Source organism: Mustela erminea, chromosome 1 (assembly GCF_009829155.1).
Source record: "Mustela erminea isolate mMusErm1 chromosome 1, mMusErm1.Pri, whole genome shotgun sequence".
Classification (NCBI taxonomy): domain Eukaryota; kingdom Metazoa; phylum Chordata; class Mammalia; order Carnivora; family Mustelidae; genus Mustela; species Mustela erminea.
The window spans coordinates 5,962,649-5,988,779 of NC_045614.1; the positions used below are offsets into that span (position 1 = coordinate 5,962,649).

At 53.5% G+C, this 26,131-nt stretch overlaps 1 protein-coding gene across 9 annotated transcripts in view; it reads right to left on the minus strand.

The window, feature by feature from the left end:
* The window catches only part of ARHGEF18 (Rho/Rac guanine nucleotide exchange factor 18), a 79,253-nt gene that overhangs the window by 44,361 nt on the left and 8,761 nt on the right, over positions 1-26,131 (minus strand). For 3 of the 9 annotated variants that reach the window (XM_032309643.1, XM_032309661.1, XM_032309688.1), the window contains exons 2-10: positions 24,210-24,331; positions 17,611-17,870; positions 16,791-16,941; positions 16,007-16,121; positions 14,847-14,904; positions 14,489-14,533; positions 13,940-14,017; positions 12,500-12,602; positions 12,248-12,389 (exon numbers count right to left, since the gene is read on the minus strand). In XM_032309643.1, coding sequence (XP_032165534.1) covers positions 12,248-12,389; positions 12,500-12,602; positions 13,940-14,017; positions 14,489-14,533; positions 14,847-14,904; positions 16,007-16,121; positions 16,791-16,941; positions 17,611-17,870; positions 24,210-24,224 — 967 coding nt within the window. In that variant the 5' untranslated portion in view covers positions 24,225-24,331. Of the gene's footprint in view, positions 1-8,434; positions 8,551-12,247; positions 12,390-12,499; positions 12,603-13,939; positions 14,018-14,488; positions 14,534-14,846; positions 14,905-15,571; positions 15,612-16,006; positions 16,122-16,790; positions 16,942-17,610; positions 17,871-20,895; positions 21,414-24,205; positions 24,332-26,131 lie in introns of those variants that run through there. The other 6 variants (XM_032309671.1, XM_032309678.1, XM_032309632.1 and 3 more) reach the window with 5 other exon arrangements.

Below are 26,131 nucleotides of genomic sequence, written 5' to 3' on the forward strand. Positions count from 1 at the left end.
ATTTACAGCATCGGAGTCACAGCCCTAGACACAGAATGCTAAAAACCACGACTCTTCTGCAGCCGTGGGCAAGCTCCAGCCTGAGGGCCAGCCACCTACTTTTGTCAATAAAGTTTTATTGGAACACAGCCACGCCCACCTGCTTCCCTGTTGTCTGGCACTGCTTTGGGGAGTAGCCACGGCAGAGGCTGTGAGGTCTGCAAAGTCTGAAATATTTACTGTGGGGCTCTTCACAGGAGAAGTCTGCTGATTCCTGGTCTACTTTCTCTGCTTGGTTCATTCTGGAAGGGAGGGCCTGTTCCAACAACCAGAATGCACCCAGCGGGGCTCATGTGGCGCGAGAAGCTCCCATTTTTAATCCCCGACACATGGAAGGCAATGGAATAAAGGAAGCAGTGGAGTGGATTAACTGTGCGAAGTCATTACTGAATTCCAGAGCCCTGAGATAGTCTATGCTGGTAGAAACAGGTACCCGGTTGCTTTCTGAGCATCTCAAGATCCCGTCACTACTAAGGACGCCAGCTACAACAGTTAACGCAAGTCGGCAACCAGCTCCTATATTAGGAAAATTCCAAAACCTTGCAAAGACCTTCATTAGTATTCCTTCTAGTCCTGCAAAGGTGTGAGTGTGAATATATTTTAATCTATTTCACGTCTCAAGGTCAGGAAGAAAGCAGTTTCGTGTACTTATGTAAGCTAGGTGCCAGGCCAAGCAGATGGAACTATTTTTGCTTCTCTAAATTGATAAAACTTTTGTATTTGATGAAGGTGGTCTTTGAACGCATGGGGGAAAGGAACAGATTCTATAAAGACAAGCAAACAAGCAAACATTCAGTGTATGGTAGCACCAGGCACCTCTTTATACCATATGGCAAATGGTATTCTCAGAGGAACCAGATTTAGAAGCTTTTCAGGCAAGAAACTAGTTCTTAAGTTCTCCTCTGCTTTCCTCTCCTCACTTGCTGGGTTCCCAAGCATGAGCTGAAGTCCAATGCTTCATTTCACTTTAAATAATGTGAAAATTACTATGTCTGTAAGGAATCTAAGAAATGAAGACTATCAGCTTGTCAACTTGTTCTCCCTTACGAGTCACTAGAAATAGGAGGCTTCTGCGGTTGGGTGAATACGGTGCCCTCAGAATTCACGGAATTCTACAAAATTCTACGGAATTCTACAAAATTCACGGAATTCTACAAAATTCTACGGAACGTGGCCTCATTCAGAAAAAGGGTCTTTGCAGATACCATTAACTCAGGGATCTCAAGATAACATCGTCCTGGATTAAGGGTGATCCAGTGACTGGCATCTTTACAAGGCCAAGAGGGAGCTCTGGATGCAGAGAGACACAGACACAGAGACAAACAGAGAGGGAAAAGTCAAGTGAATACAGAGGCAGAGACCTGCGTAATGCAGCCACAAGCCAAGGACCCAACGCCTCGGGCAGCCTTCCAGGATCCTTCCCTAGAGCCTTCAGAGGGAGTGCAGCGTTACGGATACCTCGATTTCGGACTTTTAGCCTCCAGAATGGTGAGAGAATGAATTTGTTATTTTAAGTTACTTGGGATGGTAGCAGTCTTAAGAAACTAGTACGCTTCTCAGAAGTCCAAGCTATTAATTGTACTGCCAAATGCTCCCTCTTTTGCTAAACGTTCTTCCTAAGGTATGGTGCACTGGGATCCCAAGGCACTGTTCTGACACTGAGGACGGTGACCCCTTCGCGAGTTGGGGAAAACAGTTTCCCGCAAAATAAAATAGGACAGAAAATGCCAGAGACGATCTTGAGTGAGGAAGATGAGTATTCTTATTCTTTGCTGAAACTCTGGATCCGACTGTATGTGTATGTATGTGCTTACAAGATCACAATGTCATAAAATGTTGGTTTTCCTCATGGTCATGGTCAAAACCAAACACACTGTAGAGTCGCAGAAGCCCCTATCTTTTGGCCCATCAACAAGGGGAACCTTCTTGACCAATGGAAAGCTACCCCAGTTTGGAACATCTTCAGGGGGAAAGCACCATCATGGCTGCCGGAGGCTTGGGAACAGGATATGGGGAGTGACTGCTCATGGCTACTTGGTTTCCTTTTGGGGTGAAGAGAATGGGGTGAGGAGTACATATAAATATATTAAAAGCCACTGAATCGTACACATTCAAGTGGTGAATGTTATGGCATGTGAATTGTAATAGCCCCATTTTTAAAAAAAAGCAGCAGCAGAATGCCAAGTTGTGGACAGCAGGGAAACTGGAAGGCCTTCCCCTCTGATCAGGGCTTTTGGGACATTCTAGAAGAGGGAGAAACACCAAAAGGAAGGTTTTAGCTTCCTGCCTTTAAGCCGGGTGGAGCTAATGACAAACTTAAAAGCACTAATTTACAAGATGTGACTTATAATTAATCTTCAGACTTTGGGAGCAACCCACAGTGGTGGGGCTTCATTTTTTAACAATTTCTTTTATCGACTTGTACACATACTCCACATCTTGTTAACAAAGTTATATTTTTCAGATTAAAAAAGAAAAAAAAAAAGAGCTAAGTTGTATTCATTGTGGCAACTCGGGTCCCTGGTCCCCGGTGCTGAAGGAACGGATGGACACACCCAGACACTGCGGAGCCCTTCACAAGTAACCACAACCCTATGAAACAAGGAATGCTATTAGACTGGTAATTTTAGAGCCAGGAAACTGAGGATCCAAGGGCCTAAGTAGCTTTTGTGGTACCACAGAAGCAGGCCTGAGCTCCCTGCTACCATCTTTCTGCTCAGGTGCTCCCCTGTGCGCATGTGTCTAGAGAAGGGGCAATGGGAGTGGCCCGGCTGGAGGCACACAGAACCCTGAGTGAGGCCAGTGTGGAGTTCTAGAAACTTCCACAGGAGAAGGAAGTGCTGGAGAGGGTAGGGGGCAGGGCAGGTCCTGAGTCAAATGAGAATTTGAGCCTTGGAGCACTGGAGCTGGAAAGTGGGTGTGGGCATTCCCAACTGGCTGCTGTCACAGATTTCCACAAACAGTGGCTGAAAACAACACTGAGGCTATTCTCCGGTGGGGCTGGAGGGCATGAGCGGGGTCGGGAGGGCTGCCATCTCCTGGAGGCTCTAGGGGAGAACACGTTTCCCCTCTGTTTCCAGCTGCTAGTGGCACCGTCCCTCTTGCTAGTGGCACCGCCCCTCCCTCCATCTCCTACGCTGACCTCTGACCTCTGACCTCGGCTTCCGCCATCACACCTCCTCCTCCCTGGACCCGGACCCTCCCGCCTCCCTCTCACAAGGACCCTCTGGATGACACTGGGTTCACCCGGATAATCCAGGCTCACCTGCCATCTCCGGACCCTCAATCACATCTGCAAAGTCCCCTTTGCCATAGAAAGTCACATGTTTGCGAGTCTCCGGGGTTAGGATGCGAGCATCTCTGCGGGCCACTGTCCTGCCCACCACACCAGTTATGATGTTTTCGTCACGTCTGTGTGGTGGGAGAGGCGGTGGGCCAGAAGTCACAGCACAGAGGAGAGACGCAGATGGCGCTCCCTCCAGGCTCCCAGTCCCGGGATGGGGGGCGGGGAGGGGGGTGGCTGATGGCTGCTGCGAGCGGACAGGAGAGCCCTGCAACTGCAAGGGCTTACGGGAGTCTGATTCCCAAGGCGCCGCCTCTCGTTACATAAGCACATTAACCAGATCATGGCTCTACCATAAGAGTCACTCTGTTTTCTCTTCCGATGGGCTTCGCATCACTTCGCGGCCAGGTCCTCTGCCTCTCTCCCTCGTACCTCCACCCCCGGCGGGTGACTGCTATCCTGCCCTGCCTCCAGTCCATCCCTGAGCACTCCAACCTCAGGGCCCCCGAGGGTCTATGAAGGGCTACTTTTACTGCTTAGACCCTGGAAGCCTTGGGATGGGGTGGATGTGGCTGGGGGTGGGATGGTGGCTCAGGGTTAGAGACCCTGATTCCAGGGCAGGGAACACAGCTTCCCCCTCTCCAGGGCAAGATAAACTCAAGGGAGGTCCAAACTGGTCACACTGCAGCACCTACATGCCTCAGGCCAGCCTTGCTGCATAAGAAGAGTCCTGCTAGCCCATGACCTCAGGGCCCATCACCTACCTGGTCGCCTACACCTCACTCTCTCCCACAATGCCATCGAAGCCCTGACACACCCCCCTTTGCACAGATGAAAGTCTGGCCTCTTCCCACACGGTCCCTGTTTAGGCCCAGGTCATTTCTCAAAGAACTTCCCTGTCTCCAGCCTCTGCCTTTTCCAAGCTGGCCTCCACCCACTGATGGCTAGGGCCATAAAGTCCTCCGCGGTGCACGTCAGCCTGTAAGATACCCAACTCAGTGCTCCCTGGCTCCCAATCGTGCTGGAGAGGTGCTCCCTGTTTCTTCCGGATTTTCTTATCATTTCCCCTTGAATTTCTAGCTTCCTAGTTTCAAACAACTTCTTGCGATTCTGTCCCATGCCCATAACCATTTCCATTGTGCTTCTAGTTCTCAGCCTGTGTTCTGTCTGCCTCTCTCTGTCTCTTTTTAAAAAGATTTTATTTATTTATTTATTTGACAGAGATCACAAGTAGGCAGAGAGGCAGGCAGAGAGAGAGGAAGAAGCAGGCTCCCTGCTGAGCAGAGAGCCTGATGCGGGGCTCGATCCGAGGACCCTGAGATCATGACCCAAGCCAAAGGCAGAGGCTTTAACCCACTGAGCCACCCAGGCGCCCCTGTCTGCCTCTCTTACTCAACAGCTTTACGGACCTGGAATTCACATACATACTACTCACCCTTTTACAGAGTTATGAGTCGATGGCTTTTAGTGTGTCCAGAGTTGTGCATCGACCACCACAATTTTAGAACATTTTCATCACCCCTGAAAGCAACCTTGCATCCCTTGGCTGTCACTCCCTGGTCCCCTCTTTCCAGACCAAACAACTGCTAATCTATTTTTTTTTTTTTGTCTCCGCAGATCGGCCTGTTCTGGATACTTCACATAAATGGAATCAGAAGATCCACAGCCTTTTGGGACTGGCTTCTTGCACATAGCGCGACGTTTTCAAGGCTCACCCGTGTTGTAACAGGTATCAGAATGTCACGCCTTGTCACTGCTGAATGCTACTGTATGGCTGCGGCACGTTTCACTTTTCCGTTCATCTGACGGGACACTTGGGTTGTTTTCACTTCATGGCTACCACGAATAACATTCCTGGGAACACCTGTGTGCCAGTTTCTGTACGGATCTATTTTCATCCCTCTTGGGCATCTACCTAGAAATGGGATTTCTAGATCATACGGTAACTCTGTGTTTAACTTCTCCAGGAACTGCCAGACTGCTTTCCTACAGTGGCTGCCCCCTCCTACAGCCCCTCCGGCAGTATATGGGGGGGGGGGGTCCTCAGTTTTTCCATCTTCCCATCTCTCTTTAAATTCTTTGATTAGGAGCCTCCAAGTGGACACTGCAGATCACAGGGGCCACCAATCACCATATCCTGGTGTTATGAGCACCACAGAGCTACCTTCCTTCCTGCTTCCTATGCCCACAGATGCTGGTTTTGGACTCTACATTATGTCTGGTCAGTCACCATCCATTTCAGTATTGTGTGGGGCTGGGGAGCTACTGTGGATGGCTTCACCACATACTATTCTTCCTCAAGTCAATTTCGCTCTGCCAAAGTAATCTCGGCAAATCCGAGGGGCCCATAAACAGTACATAAATGTCCTTGTGCACAGGAACATGCTGGATTCCAGCCAAGTACTTTGATGTGGTCCTTCCCTCCCTCTGTCGAATGCTGCAATGGAGCCACGGGGCACCTGCCTAGACCACCTCCTTCTTTGGCCTTTCTCACCTCCTGAAACTCACCCACGACAACAACCAGATGATAAAATGTCCCGAATTAGATAGTGTGACAGTTGCATAACTCTGTGAAAAATCCACTGAATGGCACGCTTTAAAAGGGTGAATTTTATGGTACGTGAATTACAGCTCAATAAAGCTGCTATATTAAGGGCAAAAGAGGAGTGGCATGAGTTTAAAATGTAACCACCCACGATGTATTCAATGTATATTCTTAGTTAATCTTGGCAACATTTTTTTTTTCAAAATATGATGTAAATTATCTTGTATATTTGCTACTTTGAACACAACCAAGTGCAACTTTATTCTCCCTTGAAAACTAACTCAGAACAAGAGGGGAGAAGGAAGCAAGCTGAATTTTACACTTCAAGGGCAATTTTTTTTTTTATTTTGAAAGATTCTATTTATTTATTTACTTGACAGACAGAGAGGGGGAAGCAGGCTCCTTGCTGAGCAGAGAGGCCGAGGCTGGATCCCAGGACCCTGAGATCATGACCTGAGCTGAAGGCAGATGCTTAGCCATCTGAGCCACCCAGGTGCCCCTTCAAGGGCAATTTTAAAAACAAAAATTAAGCACCACAGCAGGAGTCCTTTCACTGAGGACATTATTTTCATCAGTTCGCCCCCTCCCCCCATCCGTCACATTCCTCCTCCAGAAAATTCCTACAGGCAGCTCCGGAGCTGTGAGAGGAATTAGTTTGCACCTGGAGAAAGGGTTTTCAAAACACAGCAGCTCTCCACCACTTTTGGCACAGGGGGGTGGGGTGGGGTGCAGTAGAACTCAACTAATAAATAACAAAGAAACAAATCCTTTGGCCTAGGTGTAAAGTTTTAAATTACTTAAGAGAGCCAAGATGAAAAGGTTCTGGAAGTCTTAGAGGGAATTTGAAGAAATGGAAACAGGACCTAGGGTGAATGAGGAAGAAGGAAGGAGACCTTGACACAAGGATCAGAAATATGCTGAACATGTGGTAGGTAAACACCCAGGGAGGCACAGCTGGTGACCACAGCCCTAGTTCCAGGGGCTGGTGACAAGGGTAATGGCCCTGCAGCCAGTGGTAATTGCTACTGTGTGACAAGAATGAAAATTATAACACAGCTGATGCCAGAAACAATGTACGTGCCACTTGAGCTTTCAAAGTGGAGGCATTTTCAAGTCAACTGAGAAAAAAAAAAAGAGAGAGAGAGAGAGAGAGAGAGAGAGAAAAGGATCGCTTTTATCGCTTTTTCCGTTTCTCTATGCATGCCATTTAAAATAAAATAAGCTGCATAAACCCAAAACAAATTGTGTTGACAAGGACTGAATTTATTATGCCTTCTGGCGTTATGCTCTTACTAGCTTTAGAACAACCTTTTTCTCCAAAGGGCTTGACCCAGAAGACAGCAAACGACTGATAAGGCGTACACTCTGACCCCGTCCAAACAACAACCAAGATGTTTAAGTTTTCCAGACTCTTTATTATTTGCAATGTCAGCCTAAAAATACAGGTCTGGGGGCATGCACATAGACACAGGATATACAACATTTACTGATCCTTCACTATATGCCACTCTCTCTGCTATGCACTTAAGACATATTACCTCATGGACTCTCTACCCAATCCTTATTCCCATTTTAAAGGTGGGGCGACTGAGGCTTAGCAAGGTTATATGGCTAAGATGTGGTGGAACAGGGACCAGAACCCAGAGCTTATCTGACACTCAAGCCTGAGCTCTTGAGACTACTCCACGCAGCTTCAGGATTAATCATTCACCCAGATACCTACAAAATCAATCCCAAATTGCCCTTGGCCATGGGGCTGTTCATGGTGTCCTGAATTCCCTCTACCCAACAAGAAGAAAACAGGGGCTTTAAGGCTTCTGGCTGGAGTGCCACTCTCCCCGAATGAGGCGAACGGAGGGGAGAATTGTGTCCTTCGCTTCCACGGTACAACTTACAGAAAAGTTTTTTTTTTTTTTTTTTTCCTCCCAACAAAACTTTTTGCACTCTGCGCCAGCCATCTCTCCTAGGGCTTCCATCTCAACAGAGCAACAGGTGAAAAAGACGGGGAAGTCAACGACCACAAACCAAGCAAGGATCAAGGGCCTCTGGCTTCTCCCTGCAGCGAAAGCTGCCCCGCACCAGCAACGGAAGATCCAAAGCACGCGCGCTCCGTATAGCTGTTACCCCAAAGCTCCCCAGCACCGAGGGGGTCCACTCCAGGGAGTGAGTTCTCCGCAGAGGCCCCAGCACCACGGCGCTGGTTACTGCTCACGGTTATCACGACATCCCCGGTCCTGCCCCGGGCGCTCCTGAACCTCGAGCCCGGTGACCTCCCTCTCCCGCGCCGGGGCAGGCTGCACCGCCCAAGGGCTGGAATTCGGATGGCGCCGGCGGGCGTCGTCTGCACCCCTGCATTCGCCAGTCAGAGCCCAGACGCACTGAAGGGACAGCCTGAGCTGCAGGACCCGCCCGCCGGCTCGGAGGGTCCACGGGGGCCCGGTCGGAGGCTGAGGCAGCCCCAGGGGTCCCGCACCAGAGGCCGCCCCCGGGGCCCGACGGCGCCTTCCCGGGGCCCGAGGCCTCCCTCCCGAGCTCCGTTCTCCTCGGGCCCGCCCCGCTGCCCTCACCTCGGCCGGGTCCCCTGCAGGCCGCTCGCCGCCGCCACCGCTGCCGCCCGGCCTCCCCGGATCCACAGCAACCTGCAGCCCGGGGCCGGAAGCGGGAAGCCGCGCGCGCGAGCTGCGCGTGCGTGTCCCCGCCCCGAGGGCGGGCCGGAGGGCGTGGCACGGAAGGGGGCGTGGCCCGCGGGTCCGCGGGTCTGCGGGTCCCGGGAACTGCGGGCTGTTTCTGGCTGACCCTGAGGGAGGGGTCAGGAGAGATCCTCCCGACCTTGTGGGGGACCCGTGGACTTAGCCGGGAGGGTCTCTGCGGAGGGGGTGAGGGCGATCCTCGGGGGCGAGTCCGCGGGGATGGGGGGCGTCTTGAGGGAATCAGGGGTGCCTGGAGCGGGGGATCTGCGGGCGCCTGGGCATGGCTAAGGGGATTGAGCCCGGGGCGAGAAGTCTGAGGGCAGCGTGCAAGCGATGGCGAAAACAGGCCCGTCGCCTTAGAAGAAGGGGCCGTGCAGGTTACAGGAAGCTAGACAAATCTGGGGGACATGAGCCGTAAGCCTCTCAGATGGCCCCAGACAGCCCAACGTGGGTACCAGATACCCCTGACACATGCTAGCACCCAGGCAGGTGCCATCGGATACTCAAAATATGCTTCCCGGTACCCTTGAATAGGTCAGATTAGGACCTTCGTCTGGATCTGTCAGTTACCCTGAAGTGTTCAGAATCTGAAAAACATGACAAAATACCCCAAAGTACCAGACGCCTTCACCCAGGAGCCATCAGATACCCCCAAATAGAAACAAATCAGAGACCCTACTCGGAAACCTTTAGATAATCCCCCAAAACACATACTAGATACCCCCAATACAGATATTGTCAGATACCCCCGCACAGGTATTCAGAGTCTAAAATACATGCCAGACCATCCCCCAACACAGGTGTTTTCCCACATGCCAGATGCCTCCCCCCATTGCTGCCACCCCCTCAGGGGCCATCAGATTTCCCAGCTCTGAGGCTGCTTGTTCCAATCCGGGTTGGCCACTGGTGAGACAGTTGGGCTGTGCTCAGTTGAGGAGCCAAACACCTCTTTCACCAGATTCAAGTCGACCAGGCCGAGATCTGTCCAAGCCAGACTCACTTCAAAACACCCACAATCTGTGGCTGAGAGCCCTCACTTCAGAAACCGGATGGCGGAGTCCCCAGGAACCTGCCTCCAGTTTAAGTCCATTTTGTCATGGTCGAGAGAGGGAGCATGCCCAGGAAATTGGAGTTTCCAGAAGTGTAAGGACGTGCTTCATCAGAAAACCTCACACAGAGACTTTTGAGGTCTTGATGGATGCATAAATGTTCACTCTCGAAGTGCCTATGACTTTGGGACTTTATTCCAAAGGCAGTGGGGAGCCATCCAAGATTTTAAGCAGGAAAAGCGGCATGATGCTTACTGCTATAGCTACCTTGGTCATGGAAACCTTCAGGTTGACATAGTTCTCCCCTAAATGTAGAAACCAGTTTTCTGAAGGAGCCTGGCAACAAGGAGAGGTGTCTCTTGCCTTTCTTTGTTCTTTCCATTGTGCATTTAGTATGCCCTTCTCATGGGCCCGGGACTCTGCTAAGAGCTAAGGAGACACAGAATGTAACTCTATGGCAGCGTTTCTTAGTCTTGGCACCACTGACAACGGGGGCTGGATAGTCACCTGTTGATGGGTGCTGTTCTGTGTATTGGAGGATGATGAACAGCACCCCTGGCCTCTATCCACTTAGAGGCAAGCAGTACCCCTGTCCTGACAACAACAACAAAAATGCCTCCAGATAATTGCCAACGTCCTCTTGGCTGAGAGCACCTGGCCCAAGAGACATTCAGACACTGATATAGTCACCCCATCCACAGTCCAGGCTTCCTGGGGGAGGTGGCCCTGGCTTTGTTCTAAAGGGTGAGTAAGAGTTAGGTGGCCAAAGGAGTTCCAGGAACAGCACTGAGTGAGCAAGGTGCAGGTGCATGTGGGCAGCCACGAGACTTCATGGTGGCTGAGTAGTGGAAGGGAAAAGTGGACAGGTAGGCGGAGGTCAGATCATGAAGAACCTCAGAGGTCAAGGCCAGTAATAAGACTGTCTGGAGGGGTGCGTGGGTGTCTAAGTCAGTTAAATGTCTGTCTTTGGCTCAGGTCATGATCCCATCGTCCTGGCTCACCTGGGAGTCTGCTGTTCTGCTTCTCCCTCTCCCTCTGCCACGCTACCTGCTTGAGTGCATGCTCTCTCTCTCAAATAAATAAATCAAATCTTAAAAGAAGAAGAAGAAGAAGAACACTGGAACAGTGTTCTGTCAGTGGGGCTGGTCTCTGGGAAAGCATCTCAGCTCTGCCCTGGTGACCCACCTGCCATAATTTCCTAGAGTGTGACTCATTGCCTGTTCTGTTTAATTTACTGTGGGGCTATTTCCTCTAAGGGACAGACACTAACATCTGGCCTTGAATACCTCCAGTAGTGACAGGCGTGTAGCCGGCAATACCTGGGAGGTGCCAGCTCTCAGCCTGTCGGGAGTGAGCCACAGCTGATCTGGCCCCATGGGCCTCCTACACAAGTCTGGGAGCTGCGGTCAAAGCCTAGGGTTGTGGATCTGTGATTTAGCTGCTTGCTTTAACGCAGCAGCCCAGGGGAATGATGATGACAATGACAAGGGATGCAACCCTTGCCCATTTGTACCAGGCACCATGCTAAGGGAAACCCACGTTATTTTCCTTTCCACCCACTCCGATCTTCTGTGATCTCAAATGGCTGTCCTGAAAGTCAAATATTGTCTCTAGGAGGTGGGGGCTTGATTTCCAGCCCCCCTGCGAGAAGGCTGGATTGAATCACTCGCTTCCAAATAGAGTAGGGAGAGAGAAAGAACAGTAACCTGGCAGATGTTGTCTTAACCAGGGAATGAGGGTTCATTTCCTCAGGGATGTGAGATCCATAGCACTTACCCCCTGACCTGATGAGGCAAGAAGTTTCCCAAACCCATAACCCTAATTAGGAGAAAACATCAGATGAACCCAGATTGGGCGCGTGGGAGGGCATTGTCCTAGACATCCGGCTAATACCTCTCAAGACTGTCAAGGTCACGAACAATAAGGAAAGACCGAGAAACCTCACCGACCAGGGGGACGAGGGAGACAGGATGATGAGAGAGAACATAGTATTCTGAGTTGCATCTGGAAACACAGAGAACCCAAATGGAGGAGGAAACCTTGGGGACACATGAGGCAATAATATGGTATAATGTTGATTCCTGAGTTGTGACAGAGGTAATGTGGTCATGGAAAATGCCACCAGGACAAAGTTAGAAGGGGACCGTCTCTGCTCTCTCCACTTTTCTGTGATTCTTAAATTAAAAGTCAAGGGGAATAGGGGCTACCCACCCCTCTGGGGGGGTGGGAGGAGTTAGTCTGTTGTGTCAAGATAGTTAAGTGTTGTATGTGGTTGTTGACTGTGTTTGTATGGAGGGCAGAATGTCAGCGTCTCTAACCCCTGCACTGTTCAAGGGTGAAAGGGACAGCTCTGCTGTTGGAACCACCCAGATTGCGGTATTTTGCAAGGCAGCCCTCGCTGACTAATGCACCGCCTCGGGTTTTTGCAGTGACAAAAACTGAGATTTAGAGGTGTTTTTGTGGGCCCTGAGGTAATCACATGGTCCTTGCCCTTAAGGGACCTGGTGCTCTCCAGGGAGCTGAGGTCAGCCTCCAGCAAGGGTAAGAAACGGGATGAGGACGCCGCAGGCAAAGGAGGCCACGTGAGAGAATGAGAAAGCGGCTGCCACCCAGAGGGCCGGGGCTGAGCCGCGGGACTTACCAGAGCTCAGAAAGGGTTTGCCACAAAGAGGGCAGCTGGAGTGGCCAAGGAAGGTCCCTTGCGCCAGCTGATGCCCGTTGACACATTCCTTCTTCTCTCTAGCATCCTGACCCTTGTCCTTTAGAACCACTGGGCTCTTCCCCTGTGGGGGACAGAAGTGAACCTACCTCGAATCATGGGGCTCCAGGGCCAGGGGCGTACAGAAAACCTGGAGAAAGTAGAGGGAGGTTGTCCCTGGCCCAGCCCCCTGACCTTCTCCTTCTGCCTGGTGACCCGACTACGTAGGGAGCTCAGTCTGCGCTTTACCCTGGTGCTTCTGTTACTCCGCTCAATCTTGTTGGCGCTGTCCTCGCTCCTAAGGGACGGAAAGATGAATGAGGGGGGACAGCAGGGCCAGAGGGCCATTTTCAGCCTGTCCTGCCAATGCTCCCGGACCCCACCTGGAATCTGTCTCCTCCCCGCACCCCCTAGTCCTGTTTCTCTTCTGTGGTCTCTCAACCCTCTTCTTCTGCCTCTCACTTATTCACTCAACAAACATTTATGAATATTTGCAAAGTTCCAGGAACTGTGGGGCTCGGTTTACAGAGGGGACTGCAATGTGGTCTCAAGCTTGGGGTCCCTCCGTGCGCAAGACTGGATATCCTGGCTCTATCCATGTCTGCCTCCTCCCTCTGATTCACCCCAACCCCTGTATCTAATCAGCTTACAAATCCTACTCATTCTTCCTTTGGGATATCTCTCAAATCCTGCTCCCCTCTTTCCCCTAACACTCCGGCCCCAGATCGCTGTCACGCCCCTCCTGGATTAGCGGCACCCCCTCATTTAATAAATACAGTTGATCCTTAAACAACATAGAGGCTAGGGTCCCCAACCCCCTGCACAGTCACAAATCCATGTATAAATTCTGACTCCCCACAGTGTAACTACTCATCGCCTACTGTTGATCAGAAGCCTTACGGATAACATCTACAGTCAATGAACACGTATCCTATGTGTTAAAGCTATTAGGTACTGGGTTCTAACAATATAGTAAGCCAGAGAAAAGGGAATGTCATTAAGAAAATCATAAGGGAGAGAAAATATATTTACAGCCCTATATTCTATTTATTGAAAAAAAAGTTCATGTGTCAGTGGACCCGTGTATTTCAAGCCCGCATTGTTCAAGGATCAGCTGGATTCATTATAATATCAGCCGCCAACAAACCCAGCGCCTGTAGAACCTGTTCACTGGCGGGAGATCCCACCCCTCCAGGCTGCAGCCCCTGCCTGTGCTCCCCATCATCGGTCACCGAAGACTGGTGCTCCCTAAGGTCACCGAGGTGACCTGGCCTCTGCTGACTTCCCTGCCCTTCCCTCTTCTCCCAGCCCCACCTGGCACCATTCCTCAGGCCTTGCCCTTTCTCCAGGAAGGCTTCTCTTTATTTCCCCCATGCTCCTCTCCATGGGTTGGCAAACTCCTACTCGTCCATTGAAGACCAGCTCAAGCCGTCACCTCCTCCAGGAAGTCTTCCTCTGCCCTCCCAGCGTGCAAGAGGAGCCTTCCCAGGCCCCACCACCACCGTTGCCCTGGCAGTTCCAGGGAGGGGACTGGGTTCCACCTCCCGCCCCCAGTTTAGCGCAGCCGGAAAGCCAGTGCAGATCAGTGCAAGCCCCAGCCCAAAGCGCCCCCCTGTGGTAGCTCCGCACACTTACTCAGACAGGAACTCGAACCAGGTGAGGTTGGAGCCGGCTCCTCCGGGGCTGCCTGACAAGCGAGCCCTCTGCCAGGCCCTGCGGGGTCAGAGCGGACAGACCCCTGGGTCAGCGGCCTCTCCTTCCCCAGCTGCCCCATCTCCTGCCTTCTCTCTCCCCACCAGTGCCCCCTGGAGACCTCACCATCCCTCCCACTGTGTGCTCCCTCCATGGTCACTGTGACTGGTTTTCCAGCAGAAGGGGGCAACCCATCTTGGTCAGACCAAATCGGCACGTCAGGAAGATTTTCTAGCCAATGGCCGCGTCTTGGGAAAGAGGCACCGTTTCTCATTTGTGCGAAGGTACGTCATGGCCTCACTCGCCCTTGGCTCATGTCCCTTCTCCTTGCCCACATGAGTCCCTCCCCCCCTCCAAGTCCTTGTTTCTCTCCCGTCTCCCTGTCTTCTTCACGCCTGTGCCCCGCCTGTCCACTCCTGCACTGCCCCCTCCGCTTCTCCCCCATACTTGTCCTCCGCGTCTGCCTTCCCGCCCCTGCTCCCCCACACTTACCCATGGTACTGCCGAAGTTCTTGAAGCACCTGCTGGACAATCAGCCTGGGCAGGGGGCAGGAGGGGAGTGTGGGTAAAACAGCTCACAGGTGCCCCAGGTCATAGACGTGTTCCCCCAGATGAGCTATGATTGCCCAAACAGGGCCCCCTGGTCCTGATGCAGACCCTGACTGGGAGACCCAACCCGTTTCCCCTGATGCTTTATTGAGAACCCTTCTGAGAGGCCTGGTTGTCTCCTCTGGGATAAGGATGGTGTGGGAGAGAAGCCCCAGGTTATGGGGGATTGGGGTGGGATCCCAGCCATGACCGCGCGGCTTGTCCCCTGGGGTCCCCGCCCTACCGTCAGGGAGACACTCACACGTGCTCAGGCTCCACGTGGTCCTTTTCCATGCACTCCAGCACCGGGGGCTCCAAACCTAGAAGCAGCCCCCACCCCAGGAGAGACAGGAGTTAGAGGACCCTGGGGCAGACCAGCCCTGCCTGGGTCCCCAGTGACCCATCCAGCACAACTGGAGACCTTCCCAATGGGGCCTGCTGTTCGGTGGGGAGAGGCATCAAGAGGGCAGAGAGCCGTTTGATGTGGCGGGGTGGGGGTGGGAGGTCGGGGAGCCAGGTGGTGGGTATTATAGAGGGCACGGATTGCATGGAGCACTGGATGTGGTGAAAAAATAATGATACTGTTATACTGAAAATAAATAAATGAAAAAAAAAAAGAGGGCAGAGAGCCAGTGTCGGGGGTGCACCCCTGGGTCTTACGATGGTAGACAATGTGCCAAGTGCTTTGCTTGTGGACCTGTGGACGCTCCAAGGAGCCCTAAGGAGATACGCTTGTTGTTCCATTCTTGTTTTTTCTTTTTAAGATTTACTTATTTATTTTATAGAGAGAGCGGGGCAGGGAGGGGCAAAAGAGAGAGAGAGAGAAAGGATCTCAAGCAGACTCCCAGCTGAGTGCAGGGCCAACCTGGGGCTCCATCTCCTGACCCTGAGATCACGACCTGAGCCAAAATCAAGAGTCAGAGACTCAACAGAGTCACTTGGGCACCCCTGATTCTTACAGAGAAAGCCGCAGGCTCAGAGACTTACTGGAAAGTGGTAGCTTTGGGTTTATAGACTTCAGGTCCCTCTGAAAGCAGAGAGACACAAGATGTTAGGACAGGGATCCAGAGATAAGGAGAGACAGAAAGTAGGGGAGAGAGGTAGAGACAGAAGATGAGCCCTAGGGGAGCAAAGGGATTGTAGTGGTGCAGTCCCGCGGGGCTGAAGACCCTGGGGGTGGGATGGGGAAAGGGAAGGGGAGAGGCCGGTGCTGGATGCCTCTCCCCGTCCACACGCCCCCCACCCCCACCCCAGGAATTCTGCCCAGTTCCTGCCCATGGGACCCTAAGCCCCCGCCCCCCCATCAGTAGGTCTTTCCTCTCTCAGGCCCATCTGGGGCCCCATCCAGGGACCCCTTCAGCAGAAACCCCCACCCTTTTGGTTTGAATGCGGGAACCCTCCCTGCCCCCCTGGCTGGGCTACCTTGAGCAGTTGGACTGGGCGCGTCCAAAGCCGGAGAGATTTCCAGGGAGCTGATCTCATCGAAGGACGCGGGAACGGACCGTGACCTCACTCTTTTCTCAGGGCTGTCACATTCCTGCGGGGAATAAGCATCTCGCTAAGCTAGGGAGGCAGTGAGGGGGTGCCGGCAAGCTCCCCAGTTGAAGGGTCCACAGCCACCACTTCCAGCCGCAGCCAGGGGCTCTGCTCAGCCCTGGGCATGGGGCTGGACCTCTGCAGCAGCGTCTGAAGCTTGGAGCCATACCTTCCCCAGCCGTGGGTTGCAGTCCTGGCCAAGGATGTCCCCAGCTGTGGGCTGGAGCCCCCAAACTCTGAGCTCCAGATTCCAGCCCATCAGGGATCGCTCCCCAGGTCATGGTCCCGGGCAAAGATGCCCCAGACACGGGCTACGGCCCTTGAGGCTGGGATCGCAGACCTGAGACAAGATCTGGCAGGAGCGAGCGGGGCTTCCTTCTAGCCGCAAAGATGCGGAGACGATCTCCCCCACCCCCCGGATCATGGGTTGTACTTGTAACTGGGGATCCCCTCCCATGGGCCCCCCACCCCGGCGAAGAACCCTCAGTCTGGGGCTGGACTCTTAGTACTCGGGGACTCCCTAATCTTGGGGTACCCCAAGGACAGCCCCGCTTGACGGGTAAGTCCCACCAGCTACCGGTGAGGAGCTCCTTCCCATCCGCCACGCTGGCCCCTGGGCCCAGAGTTGTGCCATTCATTGTCAAGGTGGCTGGCTGGAGGCTGTACCCACCTTGCCTGGGTGCTCTACTGGGGTCGCACCCCCAGACAGACACTCCTGGGTCCAGGCCTGCAGGTCCTCTCCTGGCAGGTTCAGAGCAAGGCTGGCCAGCGTCCGAGGGAGACAGGGCCCCTCCTTCACAGCCAACGCCTCAGGGCTGAGCCTGGTGGAAGAAATGAGGAAGGCAGGTCTTCAGGGTGTCTCTTCTATCAGCGGTTGCCCCGGCGCCAGCATCCAGGGGCCTGGGGGGACCCGCAGGGTGATCCTTCTGGGGCAGGGAGGAGTGGTCAGAATCTGGAGGGGTGTTTGGTTCCCTCCATCACGGGGGTCATCCGGGGAGCCTTGCTGGGGCATTTGCAGGGCGATCCGTGTCATTGAATGGTGGACACATTTTGAACATCTTTGAATGGCAGAAAAATCATATTGGATTTCTACTTGCGGTAAGTTGGGGAGGGTGTTAAGGGAGGCAGGTGGGGGTGGCCCACCTCGGCCTCCTACTGAGTGTGGAATCAAGCACACGCCTGCGTTTTAATCCCAAGTGCATCTGTGGGTCTGTGCATCTGTGGGTCTGTGCACCCCCGCGTGCTCGTCACACACGAAGGCTTTTCTGTATGGGGTGGACGGGGTGAGTGTGCAAGCCTGCAGGGCACGTGTGCACATTGGGGATTGTGCGTGCCCGCAGCGTGAGCCCGCGGTCTTCATTTTGGGGTGGAGTGTGTTTCACTCAGAGTGCGGGTGCTGGCCTGAGCACGAGGACTGTGTGCCCGCAGGGGTGCGGCCCTGCCCTGTCCTGGGGGTGTGTCGCGGAAGGCTGTTGGCGGCACGCGCTGACCTCTGCCAGCTCTCGGAGCAGCTCCGCGACCTCTCCCAGCTGCGTCTCCGAGGCAGGCCCTGGGACTCCGCGGGGCTGGACACGGTCGATGTTCTTCCGGCCTCTTCGTTGGGGGGACCGCTGTCCCTGGCTTCCCCAGGCTGGCTGTGGGAAAAGGTCCCAAGGCCCAGATCCTGGAGATACTCGCTGCCCTGCAGGGCCCCCAAGTCCAGGCTGAGGTCCTCCGTGCTGTCCCCGAGCTGCCCAGGCATACCGTCCTCCTGTTGGCCGGTGTTGGGGGAGGGGAGAAGAAGGCATTGACGGATGGCAGCAGACACCCCGGCACCGAGTCCCTGCCCAGCCCCCTCCGGTCCAAGCGGGGCTCAGCGCCCTGCTCGCGGCAGGTGGGGTGGAATGGGGGTAGCCCCCCCAGCACTCCGTCTAACCTGGGCCTTCAAGGCCTCATTTCTGAAAAGGGGCCAGAGGTCTGGGCTTCTACCCGAAGTCACCTCACTGCTGGCATTCCCTCTAATGGGCTTGACCTCAGCCCTGCCCCCTGCCCGGGCTTGTTCAAGGTCTTCGAATGCAGCTGCGCAGGCCCAAGTTATTCTGGACGCTAATGCAGAGTTTCAGGCCGTGTCGGGGCTCCCAGTCATGTCCCTGGGCAGCGTGGGGCATCTCGGCAGGTCAGGACCCCGCCTCGGGCACAAACTCAGAGGGTGTGCCCTCACACTCAGGAATCCAGAACAATCAGGTTAGTGTCGTCTGTTTTTTAAAGTCGGGTAATAGGAGGAGATCCACGCCAGCCAACGAGTTACCAAAATGTTAAATAAGGACAGTATTGGACCCTGCGCTCTACCGTAGCTCACCTGGTTCCCATCCACTGTTCCTGGCTCTGCTCCTTCCGACCCCAGAGCGCTTAAGCCAATCCCTTTCCCTCCAGGACAGGTAGGAGCTCAGGGGGCACATTACAAAAGGCTCCAGGGTCAGCCGCCTCCACTTCTGGCCCCTCTGGAGCCTCAGGCCGCCCGCAGTGTGCCAGGCCCCATCAGACACTGAAGACCCACAGACGTGGTTGACCACGCGGCAGCCACCAACCGCGAACACACTGCCACCCTGCCACCCCAAACTAAACAGGCCTTATCCTTACTGCCGCAGTCACTCCACCACAAGGGGGCATTGTTAACCCACTTTCCGGATCAGAAGACTGAGGTTCAGGGAGGCAGGAAGACCCGCCCCGGAACACAGGGCCAACCAATGGCAGAGCCGGACTCAAACTCAGGTCTGTCCAGATGGAAGCCCTATGCTCTTTCTCTCCTGTCTCTCTCCTTTTCCTATCCCTTTTCTCTTCTCTCGTGCCCTCCAAATCATTCTATTTGCCTCCCCCCACCCCCCCAGTCAGGGAACTTGCCTTTTCCTCTCCTTGGAAAACCTCTTCTCCCAGCCCCCATACAGCTCAGCCTGGAGAACTCCTATTCATCCTTCAAAAGCCAGCTTGGGCATACCCTCCAGGCTGTCTTCCTGACTCCTCGAGACTAGGGTTCTTCCTCTGGGTTGTCGTGATCTGTTCCCTGGGGACTTTCCTTTGTTCAGACCTTTGTTGGAACAGACCTCAGAGAGGATTTGGTGGGTAGGAGAGTGAGTGGGCCTCTCGCATTGCTTCCTGCAAAGCCAATACTGAGACGTGGCCCCAGCATCTCTGTGGTCTCAGGCAGCCCTCAATGGACTGTCCCAATTGGTGACCTGAAGGGGCTACTGAGGGGATATGCCCCCCACATGGACTCTACAAAAGACCCACAAAAGGGGTGCCTGACTGCCTCAGTGGGTAGAACATGTGACATTTTTTTTAAAGGTTTATTTATTTATTTTCAAAACAGAGAGAGAGAGAGAGAAAACAAAGGTGAGTGCAGGCGGAGGAGCAGAGGGAGAGGGAGAGAGAGAATCTTAAGCAGACATCACACTGAGCACAGAGCCCAATGGAGGGCTCCAGCCCAGCACCCTGAGATCATGAACTGAGCTGAAACCAAGAGTCGGATGCTTAACCAACTGAGCCACCCAGGAGCCCCGAGCATGCGACTCTTGACCTTGGGGTCATGAGTTCAAGGTCCATGTTGGGTGTAGAGTTACTTTAAAATAAATAAATAAATAAATAAATAAATAAATAAATAAATAACTAGCTAGCTAGCTAGCTAGATAGGTGGTGATGTTAATAAATGTGATTTTATTTAATTTTTTAAAAGATTTTTTAAAAAACTTATTTATTTGACCGACAGAGATCACAAGTAGGCAGAGAGGCAGGCAGAGAGAGAGGGGGAAGCAGGCTCCCTGCTGAGCAGAGAGCCTGATGCGGGGCTCGATCCCAGGACCCTGAGATCATGACCTGAACTGATGGCTGAGGCTTAACCCACTGAGCCACCCAGGTGCCCAATAAATGTGATTTTTAAAAACATCCTCTGGGGCACCTCTCCCTCTGTACCTTCCCCCAGTATTGCTCTCTCTCTTTCAAATAAATAAATAAAGTCTTTAGGGGGAGCTCCTGGGTGGCTCAGTCGGTTAAGTGTCTGCCTTTGGCTCAGGTTATGGTCCCAGGGTCCTGGGATCAGGTGCTGTATCTGGCTCCCTCCTCAGCAAGGAGCTCGCTTATCCCTCTCCCTCTGCCTCTCCCCCCATTTACGCTCTCACTCTCTCTGTGTGTGTCAAATAAAGAAATAAGGGGCGCCTGGGTGGCTCAGTGGGTTAAGCCGCTGCCTTCAGCTCAGGTCATGATCTCAGGGTCCTGGGATCGAGCCCTGCATCGGGCTCTCTGCTCAGCCGGGAGCCTGCTTCCTTCTCTCTCTCTCTCTGCCTGCCTCTCTGCCTGCTTGTGATCTCTCTCTGTCAAATAAATGAATAAAATCTTAAAAAAAAAAAAAAGAAATAAAAAAAAATCTTAAAAAAAAATTCCCCAGGATAGGATTGCCAGACAAAGTACAGTTAAATTTGGATTTCGGATAAACAACAAGTACTTTTTTAGTGTAAGTATATCCCAAAACATTGCACTCGTTGACATTGGAATCTAACTGGGTGTCCGATCATTTTGTTTGCTCCGTCTTGCCACCCGACCCCTGGACCATTTGGCTAGGCAGGGCCTGTCCTCAGCAGGTGAGGGAGGGCAGGGAGGCCTCTGCTAACGCTCGGCGTGGGGGATTGCCAGAGAAGCATCCAACGCAAAGTCGAAAATGCCAAGTGCCGGGTAGGAGGAGCTGTGCAGGATCCGCTGCCCCTCCCCTCGCACCTCCCGCCCTCGGAGCTCTCCGCGGTGTTTACCCCTTCCTTCCTCTTGGTACCCATTTATCCTGCAGTGGACGTGGGTTGCTTCCACGCTGGGTGGCTGTGAAGTGTGCTGTGAACATGGGCGTACAGACAGCCCGCTGGAGTCCCTGCTTTCAATGCCTTTGGGCCGATGCGGGGAAGGAGGATTGTTGGAGCGGCGGTAACTCCGGGTTTGACTTCCGGAGCACGCGCCCTCCTGTTGGCATCACCTCTCTTTCTCCGGAATCTCTCCTTTGCACGGTGGAGCCTTGTCCCTCCCACCTCCGCGGCGCTCCTTCTCCGCCTCCGCCTCCTCCCTCTGTCCTGTATATACCACGGTCCCTCTTCTTCCGCCTCTGGTCGCGGCTGGCTCAGGGTCGCCTGTCCCTCCTGTGACCCGGGCAGCAGCCTCCGGGCGGGTCTCCACTTTCCCCAAATCACTCCTGTCCCATCCCTGGTGCCTGGACAACCTCTATTGACTCCTGTCTCCTCTGCCACTGCCTGAAAGGTTTCCTTGTGTCTCTGGTTTTTATCCTTCTGTAAATATAAACATGTCAGGACAGCCTTTTGGCCTGGGCCGGGCTCCCCCCGCCCCTCTCCTGCATCTGGCCTCCCTCACCAGAGGCAGAAGTGGGAACCTGGCCAGAGCTGGGGGTGGCAGGGGTGGTGGGCAGCGGCGGGCACAGGCTGTCCTAGCTCCGGGCAGCAGGTACACTGAGGGAGGCAGGGGCAGGGGAGCCTCATCCTTTGCTGGGGACCCCAAATCTTTCCTCCGACATGGCCTGGGTGAGAAAAGGCGGGAGCCGACCCCATGGGGCACCTTTCCAGGCATCTGACTAAACAGTCTATTCTGACCCTGACACCCCAGAGAGGATGCAATAAATCCAGGCTCTCGCTGCATGGACCCTGGGGAGCCTTGGGGGATGGGCTCCGTCAGACTCAGAGGCGAGACGTCCCAGGAATGCTCACTCTGCAGAAGGGCTTACTGGGTGCAGCGTTGGACAGTACATGGATAAACTGGTTTTTAAAAACGTGAATAGTTGTTTCGTTCATCGTCTGTTGGCCAGCGTGGCACAACCAGGCAGCTTCGAGCATGTTGTTTCTCTGGTTCCGTTTAATCAGGTAAGAAAGAAGATCGGTATCGAACAGAAGAGCAAAAAATGACAGGGCAGATGGACCCTGAGGGGCTCCCAAGGTCGGAAAACCTCAGTCAAGGTTTGCATCCCTGGTATGACCTTTACTAGCTCAGCGTGACCTCAGGCAAATCCCAAGCCCTCTCTAGGTCTCAGTTTTCTCGTCTGAAAAATGGGTGCAAGGCTGCCTTCTTGTAGGAGTCCTTGCTGTGTGGATACAGTGGGATGATGTGTGCCCATCGCAAGCCCAGGGTCAGTGGAAGCAGATCTGATGGTGCTTGCTGTTCTATTTCGGGGGTCAGGGCTCTCCCTCCGAGGGAGCCGAGGCTGTGTCAGATGCAGTCGCACAGCCCATCCCCTGCCCTTCCAGAGCTAGATGCAGGGGGAGGGATGGTTTAACCCAGCCGTTATAATCAAGTATGATAGAATGTTCCAGAAAGCAGGCTGACGAACTGAGTAGGGGGGCAGCAGTGACAAGAGTTCTGGATTGGAATTTTACTTAGAAAATCCCCTCTAGTGGCGCCTGGTGGCTCAATGGGTTAAATTCTCTGCCTTTGGCTCAGGTCATGATCCCAGAGTCCTGGGATCGAGCTCCGCTTCGGGCTCTCTGCTCGGCGGGGAGCCTGCTTTCTCCTCTCTCTCTTTCTGCCTGCCTCTCTGCCTACTTGTCATCTCTCTGTCAAATAAATAAATAAAATCTTTAAAAAGGAAAAAAAAGAAAAAAGAAAATCCCCTCTCTTGTAAAGCACGAAACCCAGAGTAATCAAAGGTGTAAGAAACCTATTAAGTACAACTCAATTAGGAAAAGTTAGACAATCTTTAGACAGCTTCCATCACACAACAAAACCCAAAAAACCCAATTTCTGACCACATCAAATAGCATCCACATGACACGTAAGTGGTCTCTTGAGCTCACCAAGTTTCACACATCAGTCACATTTCATATAGTTTAAAAAAGCTCTGCCTCTTGGGGTGCCTGGCTGGCTCAGTCAGTAAAGCATGGGACTCTTAATCTCAGGGTCATGAGTTCAAACACCACATTGGGTGTGGAGTCTACTTAAAAAAATAAAAAGAAAGAAAAGGAAAAAGAAAAGATCTACATCTTACCAGTTAGGAGACCGTAGACTTTCAAGAAGTCCTACTAGATATAAAAAAAGGAAAGAAGGAAGGAGGGAAGGAACCAACCAGGGTGTCTTCCTGGAGGAGGCGACAGCCAGTGAAACCTTGAGGAACAAATAGGAGTCAGCTAGGCAGAAGCTACAGGCAAGGGCATTCCAGGCATCAAAAGAACAGGGTGTTCAGAAGCCTGAAGGCTTGGGAGGTCCTGGTGATTTCCAACAACTGGCAAGAGTTCCTTACTGGCTGGTGGTGTAGAGGGGGAACCTGGGCCAGATTAGCAGGCCTGGTGGGTCAAGCAAGAATTTTTTCTTTTTTAAAAAGATTTTATTTATTTATTTGACACAGACGGGGAGAGATAGAGAGAGAGAGAGAGAGAGAGAGAGAGAGAGATGCGGGGCTCGATCCCAGGACCCTGAGATCATGACCTGAGCCAAAGGCAGACGCTTAACCCACTGAGTCACCCAGGCGCCCTGTGCTATATGCTTTAACTGTCCCAGACCCTCCTTCCTGAGTGTGGGGGGCAGTGCCAAACACCACCAACCCACCCCGGTAAAGACATGCCTCCCCAGATGCGTGGAGGGGGCTGCCTGCGGAGGGCTGTCAGCTGTCAGACCCCTGCCGGGAAGTCGCACCTCTTCTTGGGCCGCCCACAGGCCGTCACTGATCGATGTGGAGACCTGATGGTTCGCTGGGCTCAGCCTGACTTGAGGCTGCTGTAGCTCAGAGCTCTCCGTGGAAGCTTTTTCTTCCTGTTTCATCCACCCACCCAGCCATCTCACCGTCTTTCCTCCCGTCCGTCCACCCATCCATGGACCATCCCCCTGTCCATTCTTCCTTCTTCCGTCCGTCCGTTCAGCTGCCTTCTACTGATCTCTCCCTCCCTCCGCTTTTCCAGGAGCGATTCTGGTCTCCTGCTCTATAAAATGGGATCATAACCACTCAGCCAAGTTTTAACGACAGTTCTCTGAAAAAAAAAAAAATGCACGTAAGGTGCCTGGTTGAGTGCCTGTGTGTCACAATGTACTTGCTGCCACCGGCGTCATCTGCTCCGGCCCATCTCCGCCATCGGATACCTGCCTGTGTATCCTCCATGCCGGTGAAGTCCGGGTGCTCAGGCCTCCAGGCTCCGCCTCTGCTCTCGGTGGCCGAGGCTGCAGCCTCAGGGTCAAAGGGCTGGACGCATGGCTTGGGCTCGGACCCTGTGGAGAAAGGAGGGACCAGGTGTCAGGGCCAAGGCGGAAGGGCTGAGGAGCGGGGGTCTGAGTTTCGTATCTGCTGCTGCTCCGCTGGGGCTCGGTCTTCTCATCTATAAGATGGGTTGGTGGAGGAAGATGGTCTTGATGACTTTTAAGCCAGCCTACATGCCATCACCTCCTTGTCCTGTGCCTGTGGCAGACAGTTGTGTTCAATCATGAGGCTCTTTCCTGCGGATCCGTCACTCCCTTAGGTTGTCCCCACCCCCCACCAGGGACAGCATCTTAGCAGCTATCTCCAGTTAGTCAGAGGGGGCTCTTGAGATGACGCTGGTTGGCTATGCCTGCTCTGGCCAAGAAAAGCCCTCATTTAATAGAGTGAGTCCTTGAGATCAAATTCAAGCGCCCAGCGTCCACATTTGTAGGGTCTCTAATGGTGGGACTTCTGGCTACTTCTGCCCTGATGCTGTATTTGGAGTTTCAGGGACCTCTTGGTGCCCTGGGATAGAGGAGAAAACCAGGGCTTTAGGGTCAAGCAGACTGTGTCCTTGTCTGGACCTGTCGCTAACGGTTGCCCACCCCTTGTGGAAGGCAGCTTGAGGCTCAGTTTCCTCACCTGGGAGGTGGATGATGCCTTTCAGGGCTTTGCGGAGGGCGAAGGGGCCCAGCATGTGTGGTCCCTGGCCAGTCTTGCCCATCTTTCTTGCTGTCTAGGTCAGGAGATATCAAGTCTCGGACTGAGCCTCCTGCTGTGGGAGGAGTGGGTACCCCCTTTTCTCCCCCGCTGCCTCTTACAGCTCAGTGAGAACGATCACCCTATTCAAATCCCTGCAGAGGTTCCTCGTTGCCTGCAGGAAGAATACTGAGACTCTGGGCCCAGTCACCAAAGTCCCCCAGGGTATTCCTTCTGTGCCTTGTGCCTGCTCCCGCAGGACTGTTGCATGAGACTCCCCCCCCTCCATTCCTGCCCGGAGGCTGCCTGCCTCAAGACCTCACTCTATTTCTTCCAGAAATCTCTGTCCGCTCCCCACCTACGGTGCCTCTCTCACAGGCACTTCATTTCACAGCATTGTCTTGCCATCTGGACTCCCTTCACTCCTCCATCCCCGCTCAAGACATCCCAGGCTCTGCTGAAACCAGGGAGGTGACAGGAGGGTGCCTGGAGGAGAGGCCTGGGGAGGTGGGTAGTGGCGGAGGAGAGGGGAGACCAGTGAGGGGTGCATGAAGGGACGGACCAGACCAGCGAGTTCTTAACAGGCGCAATGGTGGCTTCAGGTGAGGCTGAGATGGGGCGGGGGAGTGGGACGTCGGGTGCTTTTTTAGCTAGCTTGGGTCCCCTGTGGCTGGGGGACCCCATGTTCTGGTTTGCTGGGGACAGTCCTACTTAACGCTGAGCCAGGGTGATTATGAGCAACACCCCCTTTCATTCTCCAAAGGGTCTGGCAGAGGGGAAGGTCAATGGTGTCCCTTTATCCCAACAGGGCTGTCTGCACCCGCTCACGCCCCCTCTCCTCCTGGCTACGGACCTGCAAACACTGCTCCAAGTTCTGGGACCCTGAAACCTACACAATCCGGAGGAGCCTTCTTATGAATACAAAATTGCCAGGGCCTCTGAACCAGGACATCAGAAGATGGCCAAGGCAGAAATAAACACGCTTCATGAATAGATGAGTGCCAAGGGATTAGGTGGGCACATGCAGGTGTGCAAAAGCACTGGGACACCGGAAAACTATGTGGCAGTCCCTTAAAAGAGAAAATCATAGAGCTCTCACGTGACCCAGCCATCCCATACCTAGGCATATCCCC